Source organism: Periophthalmus magnuspinnatus, chromosome 8 (assembly GCF_009829125.3).
Source record: "Periophthalmus magnuspinnatus isolate fPerMag1 chromosome 8, fPerMag1.2.pri, whole genome shotgun sequence".
NCBI lineage: Eukaryota > Metazoa > Chordata > Actinopteri > Gobiiformes > Gobiidae > Periophthalmus > Periophthalmus magnuspinnatus.
In genome coordinates this window covers 26294620-26307018 of record NC_047133.1, presented here as the reverse complement: position 1 = coordinate 26307018, position 12399 = coordinate 26294620, and the positions used below count along the sequence as shown (strand labels likewise).

General features: G+C 41.5%; 1 protein-coding gene across 3 annotated transcripts; it reads right to left on the bottom strand.

Moving 5' to 3' along the window:
- Positions 1-393: 393 nt before the first annotated feature.
- Positions 394-3633, bottom strand: LOC117375568 (uncharacterized). Of its 3 annotated transcripts, none has more exons than XM_055223575.1 (6): positions 3566-3604; positions 3217-3294; positions 2999-3117; positions 2856-2915; positions 1202-2507; positions 394-1054 (listed from the first exon to the last, which is right to left on the bottom strand). In XM_055223575.1, exons 2-6 carry the CDS (start codon positions 3287-3289, stop codon positions 474-476), a joined length of 2139 nt encoding a protein of 712 aa, XP_055079550.1. In that variant the 5' UTR covers positions 3290-3294; positions 3566-3604; the 3' UTR covers positions 394-473. The 3 variants fall into 3 exon arrangements, with proteins under 3 accessions (XP_055079550.1, XP_055079549.1, XP_055079551.1); XM_055223576.1 differs by lacking the exon at positions 394-1054 and having other exon boundaries at positions 1208-1299; positions 2478-2507; XM_055223574.1 differs by having other exon boundaries at positions 394-2507; positions 3566-3633.
- Between the last annotated feature and the right edge of the window lie 8766 nt (positions 3634-12399).

Here is a 12399-nt window from a genome sequence, read left to right as displayed (position 1 = left end):
TGGAGGTGTTTATTGTTTAAGGTTCACCTCATGTGACCATGTTAAAGTAATGCCAAACATGAAGATGACTCAAGATGAATGTAATTAAACTGCTATTAAAGAGGGTTTAAGGATATAATTAATCCATTAATATGCCAGTTTTATTTGTGAATCTTTTATTTTAAACACTCAATTCTACTTACAGGACTGAGAACTTCAAAGACAAAGCAGTTACAGATTATTAAAAATAAGACAAAAAACATAACAATATACCAAAAGCAGAAACAACATTGTACATGATAGTGACAGAAAAGACGCAAGCAGAATTAATGCTTATCATAACTCCCTCCTATTTCAATCTTGGAAAAAAAGAAAGCCAAGCATTAAGAAAAAACAAAACACAGCAATAAAATTTACACTTTTTCAACAGCTTCTTGGAACAAATACGCCCATGATGACAACATTTTGTCTCAACCGTCCCCCAGCGGAAATGGCTAGTATCTTTCATGTAAACTTGGAAGGTGCACAATCCAATCACTGACACACACACATTCACTTTTTATACTATGGATGTAAAAAGCTCTAAGCTCTTCAGTCAAATTCCCTTTGACAAAAATAGCATGAGTGGATAATTCCATGTTTAGCTCCCTGAAAACAGGACTGGTGTCAAACCTTTTGACCACAATCACTTGACAGACATGGCCCGTGGATGGACATTTAACTTCAAGGAACAGGTGAATTTCTCCATAGTACCCATTGTTTAGTTTAACAGTGCATTTTGTTTTGTTAGTGGCTTTACTGTTGGCACAATGGTAAACTCTGTGGCCATTTGTGAAGCGCTCATAAGCGCTTACCTGACCAGTGTCCTTGAGGAGGTCTTGTACTACTGACTTGGTTGAATCATTGATATCAATATGGCAACAAGGTCCAACAGGAGCATAGGCAACTTTGTAAACATTTTGTGGTGAGTTAAGCTTTATCAAGTCGTTAAAGTCTAAATTGCTGAAGACAAATGACCTGAGGTGGTTAGGTACATGCTGCCAGATACTAAACATCTTCTCAATACCCTCAGCATCTGTAATTACACCACGAAGCAGAGCCTGTAAATTTGTATTGTTTTTTTCAAAGCCCAGGGCAGATGTGGCCCAAAGGGGGCCCCAGTTCTGAACACTATCACATAAATGGATGAGCTGGTGGCAGTTGAAAGTGACATGTTCCTTACCATAAAGTACAGCCATCTCTTTAACAAAGTCCTCCAGGTAAACGTGTGCACACTTCAGACTCTCTATGGCTATGGTGTCCTGGAGGAGAATGTGCACACTACAAGACAGCCGGTAAAAATGATGGAGATATCGAGGTGCTAGGTATGGCTTGAGAACATAAATACCATAGAATAAAAGAAATGCCTGCCAATCCTCAGCTTTCCATTTTTCCCTACACTTCAGTGAAATTGAAGATCGGGTTATATTTAAGGCTGGCCTAAGACTGAAGAGACGTGCATCCAATTCATCTTCCCTATTACCTATGTACCAAGGCTCTGTAGAATTCTTGTCCTCTAGCCAGAGGAAGACCAGCTGTTTAGTCATACCAAGCAGAACTGCGTGTGAGTACTCTGGGACAAACCCCTGCACTATGTCAAAGATCGGGAGGGCCTGCAGGACACTGTCTCCTTTTACTCCATTGACTGGTTTTCCTGAGGCCTTTGCTCTGATGGCATCTGCTTGATACATTTTCTCACATCTTGCCCTTGGTTTGCATTGATCGTATGCGTATGACCTGACTTTACCTGAGCCCTTATCAACCACTGTGCCAGGGTGCAAACACCAGTCACAGCCATATTCACCATTGAATTGTATACTGTTCTGAAGTAACGGTCTAGCCACAGCATCAGAAGAGCAAACCAAAACAAAAACTCTTGAGAAATGAGCTGTACCATTACCATCTATCCATCTGAGCGGAGCTTTGGCTAATTCAAGACATTCATTAATAAAAGGCTTTAAAAACTCTGCCATATCAGGAGCTCCTTTGCCACACCAAAGTGCTGGCACCAGCACATTTTGCTTTCTGATTTGGTTAGGCAGCTCATTGATAGTTAACTGAAGAGACCAGACGGACTCCTGCTCAACTGGTGCAGCATCACAGTTCCACAAAAAGGTAATATCATCATTTGACACTGTTTTGTTTTCAATCAATTTCTGGTACATTTTTCCACCCATAATGTCACCAATTTCATCTTCTAAATTGACCAGTTTTGGAAGCAGCATCAGTCCGTAAGTGTCAAGGGTATCTTTAAGAAGGTCTTTCAAAGAGCTAAATAGAAAAAATCCTGATCTACATATTCCTTTGTAAACCTTTATCTTGTCAGTGTTAAAAATGGAATCAGCTGTAAATGTAGGGATGATAGATTTGATCACAGTCATTAGGTCTTCCTGAACAGGGATAGTTAGGTGATGGCGCAATAAAAAAAGTTGGGTGGCTAAGATGCCTTGTTGAGTTACAAGTGATTGTGAGGGAAAAGACACGGTACTCTGCAACCACAAAATAAATAAATAAATAATAAATAAATATTGATTTGCAGGACTGACAACCACAAAAAGTAAAACTAAATTTACTCTTTGCTAAATCATAATTTTTCTCTTGGGCAGTTTTAACAAAATATCATGATCATGGTCCAGACCCACTGATTGTCCCTCGGACAACAGAGGAACAATCAGTAGGTCAGATTTCTATCTTAGATGTCCACCTGATGTATTGTGTTTTTGTTTTTTTTTCTATTGTGATTAAAATTAGTTTTCATATCATTATATAATTTCTTTACAACGATTTATCAACACTGAACATTTTCAGCATTTAGATTTTGTATCAGTAAAACATACCATATGATGAGAGTCCACATTTGTTTCCATCATTTCCTCCTCATGTTGTCTGTTGAGAGACTTTTCAGGCACATTTATTTTGTAAATTGCTGTGAATTGTGTAGTTTCATTTATGAGCACGTTGCTGCAAGAGTTAAGGTTACCTGTTTGTATTCCTGCAGTCTTTTTCTAAATTTAACTCTGGGTCCAGTTTTTGGGATCAAGACTTCAAGATGAGCTGAAGTGTCAAGACTTAAGAAAGTTTCATCGTTGATCTGTTCATCTGGAAAAAAGGTAATAAAGAATAACGACGGGTTCTTTTTCAAAACAGTATAGTTGTAGACATGCAGATCTAGTATAAACTGAGTGATCAGTCACATACCTTCAAACCGGTTAATTAACTTGCTAAGGTTCCATTCAGATAATTTGTCCTGAATTAATGTATGAGACTCCATTTACACTGGAAAAACAAACACACATTAAGATTGGAAACAAAACCATAAAATGAAGAACCAAGCATTACAGATAAAACAAAAAAACATAGCCTATATACATTATATCTACAATATATCAGAAACTGGAAAAAGAAATCTTTAATATTTTGATGCACAATTGGTCAACAACAAACAATGAAGACATTGATTTGTGTTCCAAGTAGTGTAAATTAACAAAAATAAGTAATCACTTGTTTTTTTCAAATAAATACAATAATGTAAGATATATAGATCTACCTTCATCACTTTTTGAGATGCCCCAGGAAACAGGTCGAGTGATATGCCAATGCTGAGTAGTCGACAACGACACTGTTTTGCCTACAGGTCCATCAGTGCCTGCAGGAACTTTCCACTCTATGCCACTCCCAATGACAGACTACAAGGCAAGGCAAATTTATTTGTATAGCACAACTCGTACACAAAGTAATTTGAAATGCTTTACAGAATAAGAAAAACCATTTAAAATCACAAAACATAAATAGTCATCATAAAATTAACATTAAAAGCAAAGAGTGCGGAATAAAAACTTTTCAGTTAAATACACAGCTAAGCAAAACAATTTTGAGCCTGGATTTACACATGGTCAAAGTAGAGGCCTGTCTCACATCTTCAGGAAGAATGTTCCAGGTTTCAGCTGCATAAAACTGAGAAGCTCATTCCCCATGTTTAGCCCTGACTCTGGGCACCAGCAGGAGGCCAGTCCCTGAGGTCCTCAGAGTGTGAGATGGTTCACATGGTCATAATAAAGATAATATCATGCCCTGTGATGGAGCTAAATCTACAGTTACACCACATGGACTGATTAACAGAAGGACAGTTAGACTGTCCAATCAGAGAAATTTTATTCACATTCCTCCATTTGGGGTGTTTTCATCTTTTGAGTATGTTTCCTTTAAAATGGAGCTAAAGCAATCACCCTCCATACTCTACTTAGTCATATACAAACCTCCCCAGCACTGTCTGAGTTTTATTGATGATTTTACTGAGATGCTTTCAGTCATATGCTCAGACTTTGATGGTTTAGTCATTACAGGTGATTTTAATGTACATGTGGATAATGTGTTTGACAGTAACGCTAAAGAGCTCAGTTCTGTCCTTGAAACCTCTGGTCTGACTCAGCATGTCAGCGAGCCCCCCCACAACAGAGGACACACTCTGGACCTGCTCATCACAAAAGGAGTAAATATTTCAAATGTCAATGTGGTGGATGTTGCTCTGTCTGATCATTTCTGTGTCTTCTTTGACTTGTCTGTTATTCCCAAACCAGCGGCTGGTCCTGCAGTTAACACATAAATGATAAAACAGGTGCACTGTTCATGGAAATGATACAGTTTGAAAATGCCTCATGTTCTAATGTTGATGATTTGCTGAACTCTGTGACTTCGAGTGTTTTGTATGTTCTTGACACCGTTTCCCCGATGAAAATTAAAATGTTTAAAGATAAGCAGAAAGCACCATGGAGGAATGATGACTCGGTCAGGGCACAGGAAAAGGAGTACCGGAAGGTCAAACAGGAATGGCGCAAGTCAAAGATCCAGGTTCATTATGAGATTTACAGAGAAAAGATGCACATGTACAACCACAGTTTATGTAGAACAAGAGAGAGGTATTTTTTCTGACATTATTGGAAGTTGCAGTAACAACTCTCGTGTCCTGTTTGCAACAGTAACAGATTAACAAACCCTCCAGCTCTGCTGCCATTAGACCTAATTTCCACATCTAAGTGCAATAAGTTTGCAGTGTTCTTTAATGACAAGGTTCAGGGCATTAAAAATGCCATCAATTCCACAAAGCAAATAACAACCCTGCACCCACCTAGACACTTAGAGCTGACTCACTTTGCACCTGTAACTGACAAAACTGTAGTTATGGCTTTCTTTAGCATAAATCTTTATTTGTATTATTATGGCTCATTTTGACCTAACATACATAAAAGATGGTATTATGAAGGTTAGGTCAAAAGTTCATCATCATCAAAGTTGGTCCACTAACGATGTTATTGGCCGAAGATATATGCTGAAATTCAACGATGGTGCCAAGAGTGTGACCGGTGTCAAGTGGCCAAAGAGACTCGAACCGCTGCTGGGTCATACATGGGACACTTACTGGCCTCCCGTCCTAACCAGATACTGGCCATTGACTTCACTCTTCTTGAGCCGTCACAGAATGGAATGGAGAATGTAATGGTAATGACAGATGTGTTCTCCAAGTACACTCAAGCTGTGCCCACTCGTGACCAGAGGGCATCTACTGTTGCCAAGGTCCTGGTGATGGAATGGTTCTACAAATTCGGAGTGCCTGCTCGCATCCACTCCGATCAAGGAAGGAACTTTGAAAGCACCTTAATTCAGCAGCTCTGTCAAATGTACAACATCCAGAAAACACACACTACCCCCTACCATCCTGTGGGAAATGGCCAATGCGAAAGGTTTAATCGCACTCTGCATAATCTCCTCCGCACCCTGCCGGTCACCAAGAAGAGGGATTGGTCCTGCTACTTGCCCCAAGTAACATTTGCCTATAACACCACACCAAATCAGTCCACGGGTGAGTCTCCCTTCTTTCTGATGTTTGGTCAAGATCCACAGTTGCCCGTTGACTTTCTTCTTGGAAGAATAGAGGAGCCGGCTCAAGGCACAGTTCAAGACTGGATCATTGAGCACCAGGTGCGTCTAAAACATGCCTTTGAAGAAGCTAGGAGGCATTTGGACGCAGCAGCTGCACTTAGAAAGGCACGTCATGACGCACATGTACGAGATCAACCACTGCAGCAAGGTCAGTTGGTGTACCTGAAAAATGTGTGTGCCTGAGGCCGACATAAAATACAAGATACCTGGAGCTCTGTGATGTACACGGGTGTGACTGCACCCAAACCAGGAGGCCGCGTGTACACAATTGCTCCTGTTGAGAATCCTGACCAGATGCAAAATGTTCATCGTTCCCTGCTCAAAGGTAAAATTGGGCTAACACATCAGTCTCCTCCCAGGCAGCCTGTACGAGTGGAGGTCCCAAGAGCATCAGAGGACCCGGTGACGGAGGGAGAGTGGTTCCTGCGGATTGTGGACCCAATCACAGAGCGCACGGTACCCATGGAATGTAGTGGGGTTGTCTGCTTTCCTTTTGTTTTTGAAAGTACTACGGTGGGCTCCACCCTTGACCCCGCCCTTCTAGTTAGGAACTATTTAAGTCACCTGTTCCCAATATGGCACTCTTTGCTTCTGCCACTCTGTCCGCTGCTGTACCTTGGCTTGGGTTGACTGCGAGGTAGGAAAGAGGCTCTTGATATATGGTTTAAATTGTAAGCTAATTTAATTTATTTTCATTAGTCCTGCTCTGCACTGTTGGTCTGGGGGCGTCAACCTATGGTAGATCTGCGACAGAGGGCTGGTTTAAGTCCTGCTGGGCTTTGAAGGGTGGTAAGTTGGTTGTAAGGCAGAGGGTTGTAATACAGGTGAGCCTTTTTAATATTTTGTTGTTTTTTTTGGTGAGTATGTGGTAGCACCCCTGGGCACACCCAAGATAGTCTGCTCACCACCAGTGGTCCCAGCTAGCTTATTTTGGTTCTTTTGGTAATTTTAAACTGCGTTTTATTCCTTGGCCTATTTGAAATACTGATTTAACTGTTAGTTTATCTTTGAAATACAATTAAAACTTTTAATCTTTTTAACTTAATGTTGTAATACATTTTTCTAAATTTAGTTGTCTTTAACTTTCTTTTGTTTTAGCCATATATTAGAATTTGATTTAGAATATTTGAAAGAAAATCGTTTGTCACATCGTTTGTCATGTCTCCCTCATCTTTCAATTCAGGATCTTATCTGTCTTACACTGTAAATTTGATTGTGACCCTTGGGCCTTAAGACCCCCACCCAAAATAAAACAACATACCCTCGGCGGGGTGACCCCGTGCTGCCACACAGAATGTCATAAGAACAGAACACAAACATATGGGAGTCAAGATTTTTAAAATTCTAGACATTTTTTCTTCGTTTCTCGTGGATTTTAATGTGTTCCAGTTCAAAAACAAATGTAGCAGCTGCTTGCTACTTTTGCTGCTATAGATATAAAACTAATATAATTGTTTTAGAGGGATATTTAGGCTGCTGTAAACACACAAGCCTTGTGCCCAATTATATATATATATATAATTTTCAATTTAAACATGAGCTCTTTTTGGTTTGTGACGGTTAGAAGAAAGCGTAGGACGGGCCAGGGACACAGGGCTGAGAATAGGACTGTAGCAGACCAGGGACACAGGGTTGAGAGTAGAGAGCTCCCCGTCCAGAACAGGTTTGCTCCCCTGAACTGGACCCGGGACACTTTAGTCATAGGGAGCTCCATAGTCAGGGACGTGGAACTGCCTGCAGCTTCCACGCGGTGTTACCCTGGAGCCAGACTGGGTGACATCGAGGGGAATCTTAGGCTTTTAAAGAAAAGTAAGAATAGGTACCGCCGGATCGTTATACACGCGGGGGGTAACAATACTCGGCGCGGTCAGTCAGAGGTGGTTAAGTTACAGATAGCTGCAGTCTGTCAATTGGCTAAGTCGATGTCGGAGTCCGTGTACTTCTCTGGCCCCCTCCCAACCTACACCAATTGTGAAATGTACAGCCGCTTTTCAGCAGTCAACCAGTGGTTGACCAATTGGTGCCCGCAGAATGGTGTCGTCTTCATAGATAATTGGAGGGCATTTGAGGGGAAGCCTAGGCTTATACGTAGAGACGGCATCCATCCCACGCAGGCTGGCTCCGCCCTGTTAGCTCAGAATATGATTGCTAGTCTAGATTGACCAGGTAAGAGTAGCACGCAGAACAGCTCAGGGAAGCACAGTGACAGTGATAGTGACGTTAGGGAGCAGTTTAGACCAGTGAAGCACAGCTCAGTCAGAGGGAACAGCTCCAAACAGACAGAGACTGTGTGTGCCCCACGTACAAAAAGCACAAATAAAACACCCCTAAACTCTGACAAGGAAGCTGTCAGATCTCATAACTTAACAAAAATAAATAAATGTGCCGCAAATAAACAAAATGATAAGCGTGTAAAATGTGGACTGCTAAACATCAGGTCTCTTTCCTCCAAATCTCTTTTAATAAATGAACTAATTGGCGACCTTAATATTGATCTGTTAGCCCTAACTGAAACATGGCTTCAGGAAAATGATTATGTTAGACTAAACGAATCTACACCATCAAGTCACATGAACTTTCAGAGTGCCCGGAGCACAGGTCGAGGTGGTGGTGTGGCCGTCATCTCTCATTCTAGTCTAATTCTCAGCCCCAAACCCAACTATACTTACCTCTCCTTTGAAAGCCTCGCACTCTCCATTACGTGCCCCAATTGGAAAAACCAAAAAGCTGTTATATTTATAATAATTTATCGACCTCCTGGTCCATATGCCGACTTCCTGACAGAGTTTTCTGATTTCATCTCAAGTTTAGTCTTGAACTGGGAAAGGATTGTTATAGTCGGAGATTTCAACATTCATGTAGATAACGGCAGTGATTGCCTCAGTAATGCTTTTGGTGCACTCCTGGATGGGATCGGTTTCACCCAGAGTGTGAATAAGCCGACTCACTGTCACAATCACACTCTAGATCTCGTTCTAACCTATGGTATTGAGATTAATGATCTAATTGTCCTTCCTCAAAACCCTATACTCTCTGACCATTTCTTAATTACCTTTCAATTTATACTAAAAGACTATCCAGCCCCACAGAAAAAAACTATAATGAAAAGAACATTATCAGATAAATCGGTTACAGAGTTTAAAGAAATTATTGAGCCATTACTGAAAGATATGTCATGTGACAATGGCAATAATTTTAATCCAATTGTCACTGATCAATTGGTTGACAGAACAATGCTCACCTTAAAATCTGCTCTCGATGTTGTAGCTCCGCTAAAACAGAAAAGCATTAAACCAAGACCTCCGGCTCCATGGTACACGTTACAGCTCAGGACACTCAAACAACATGTAAGACGCACAGAGAAGCTTTGGCGCCGCTCGCGCTCTGAGCAGTCTCTGAAGGCATGGAAGCTCTGCCTGCTCACTTATAAGGCCGCTCTGCGGAAAGCCCGAACTAGATACTATTCAAATCTAATAGAAGTAAACAAAAATAACCCCAGATTTTTGTTCAGCACTGTAGCCAGGCTGACAAACTCCCACACTGCTAATGAGTCTCTTATCCCCTCGAACATTAGTTGTGATGACTTTCTTCACTTCTTTGATTACAAAATCACAACCATTAGAGACAAAATTAACAAAGCTACTCCAAAAATCAGCTCTGAGCAAATCCAGTCTGTAATGCCAATATCCCATATGGACCCTCTAATAATATTAGATAAATTTACTCCTGTTGATGAGGTGGAGATTACCTCAGTCATCATGTCGTCAAAACCATCAACCTGTTTGCTCGACCCTATTCCAATCAGACTCCTCAAAGAAGCCCTCCCCCTAATAATAGATTCCATCCATAACATATTAAATATGTCGTTAGAAAATGGCTACGTTCCTCAGTCCTTTAAGTATGCTGTGATTAAACCCCTTTTGAAAAAACCTAACCTAAATCCTGATGAATTAGTCAACTATAGACCTATCTCTAATCTTCCCTTCCTCTCAAAAATTCTAGAACGAGTTGTGGTGAAACAGCTCTGCCGCCACCTGCAGGACAATAATATATTTGAAAAATTTCAATCTGGATTCAGAGCTCACCACAGCACAGAGACTGCACTGCTTAAAGTAACAAATGATTTACTACTAGCTGCTGATAACGGGCTGGCTTCAGTCCTGGTCCTACTGGACCTCAGTGCAGCGTTTGACACCATTGATCACAACATTCTACTGCAGAGGTTAGAATGTGACATTGGAATCAGAGGGACCGCCCTCAAATGGTTTAAATCCTATCTATCAGATAGGTACCAGTTTGTTAGTATAAACCAGAGCACCTCTCCCTGTTCTAAAGTAGCCTGTGGTGTTCCACAAGGATCTGTGCTTGGTCCAATCCTATTTACTCTGTATATGTTGCCATTGGGTAACATTATCAGAAAACATGGCATTAATTTTCACTGCTACGCTGATGACACTCAGCTGTACTTATCAATGAAACCAAATCAGACTGATCAAATAGATAAACTCAGTGCCTGTGTGAAGGACATCAAAACCTGGATGACCTTGAATTACCTGCTCTTAAATCCTGAAAAAACAGAGGTCATTGTCGTTGGTCCCAAAGGTCAAAGAGATTCTCTGTCAGACCAGATATTCTCACTCGACAATGTGAATATAGCTTCTAGCCCTACTGTAAAAAATCTTGGAGTCCTATTTGATCAAAATCTCTCATTCACAGCCCATATAAACCTAGCTTGTAAAACTGCATACTTTCACCTGCGAAATATAACTAAAATTAGAAATATTTTACCTAAAAACGATGCTGAAAAACTCATCCATGCATTTGTTACTTCCAGACTTGATTACTGTAATTCCCTGCTTGCCGCCTGCCCCAAAAGTACTATAAGGAGCCTCCAGTTGGTCCAAAATGCAGCGGCCAGAGTCCTAACAGGAACTAAAAGAAGAGACCACATCAGTCCTGTACTAAAATATCTGCACTGGCTTCCTGTCGAGCTTAGAATCAAATTCAAAGTCCTCCTCCTGACATACAAAGCCCTAAACGGTATGGCCCCATCCTATCTGCAAGATGCTATTGTCCCGTACCAGCCAAACAGAGCACTCCGCTCTCAGAATGCAGGACTATTAGTGGTTCCTAGAGTGTCCAAAAGTACAGTGGGAGGGAGATAAGCTGCAGTAGGAGTAACTAGCTGGGGGAAGTATGGCAACCTGAGCACTATCCTCTACTTTGCCCTATTTTCTCATCAGCAATGCTATTCACATGTTGTCCCCTGTCCCACTCCCCCTGTGGAGTGTATCTCTTTCAGATGCCCCGATGACAGTTGGACCTCCTCCTTGCCTGGCTCTCCTCCTCCTCGCCCGGCTCTCCTCCTCCTCGTCTGGTCTCCTGGCCGATTTCTTATGTTGTCTGATTTTTCCTGTTGTGTCTGATTTTTCCTGTTGTGTCTGATTTTTCTTGTTGTGTCTGATTCTTCCTGTTGTTTTGTTTTTTGTGTCTTGGCGGCACGGTGACTGAGTGCCATCACTCATGTCTCACAGCAAGAAGGTTGGTTCGATCCCCGGGTCACCAGGCCTTTCTGTGTGGAGTTTTTCATGTTTCTCCCCGTGTCTGGATGGGTTTCCTCCGGGTACTCCGGTTTCCCCCATCAACCAAAACATGAACGCCCTTCGAGACAACTGTTGTTGTGATTTTGGGCGTTACAAAAATAAATGAATTGAATTGAATTGAATTGCTCTTGGGGGTCCTCTGGTGGCCTCGGGGCCCTAAGCAGCTGCTTAGTCTGCTTATAGGCTGGGTCGGCCCTGCCCACATAAATAAAGCCACACTAGATGGGTTTACTGCTGTCAACCAAACAATGTTATGTTCAAATATACAGTGATTAAACCGCTTCTGAATAAAATTAACCTTGAACCTATTCAGCTATAGACCCATCTCTAATCTTTCCTTTGTCTCAAAAATCCTTGAAAGAGTTGTAGTTAAGCAGCTTTCTCTCCACCTACAAGCTAACAATTTATTTGAAGTTTTTCAATCAGGATTCAGAGCTCACCACCTCTGCAGGGGTCTTACAGAGGAAGAGAGTTGCATGGCCACCTCCTGGTCCTCTGTGTCTACCTTCGTGAAGTTCAGGCTCCTGAGCGGAAAGATGTGTCACTCCCCAGTTAGTGCCCCAAGAGGGTGACTGGGAGACAAGCATGTGAGCCCACTGGATGAGGTCCACCCACTTTGCAGATTGACCTTAAAGACTAAAAACATAAAACTAAATCTATCTCCATGTAGAATGTTCTACAGTATGGTTTTAACTTTCTTTTTTCATAAAATCAAGCAACTGATGGGCCACCTCCAGAAAGTTACATTCAAGTCACTTTTAAGTGAAGGATAGGTTCCTTACATTACTACTTCTGAGTACTGTAAAACATAAAACTGTGATGCACAAACAACAATGAATGA

Coding starts and splice junctions, on each gene's coding strand:
- LOC117375568 (XM_055223574.1), bottom strand. CDS start 3,289: ATGGAGTCTCATACATTAATTCAGGACAAATTATCTGAATGGAACCTT. Junction 3,118..3,216: donor GTTAATTAACCGGTTTGAAG/GTATGTGACTGA, acceptor CCTTTTTTCCAG/ATGAACAGATCAACGATGAA. Junction 2,916..2,998: donor GACTGCAGGAATACAAACAG/GTAACCTTAACT, acceptor GTGCCTGAAAAG/TCTCTCAACAGACAACATGA.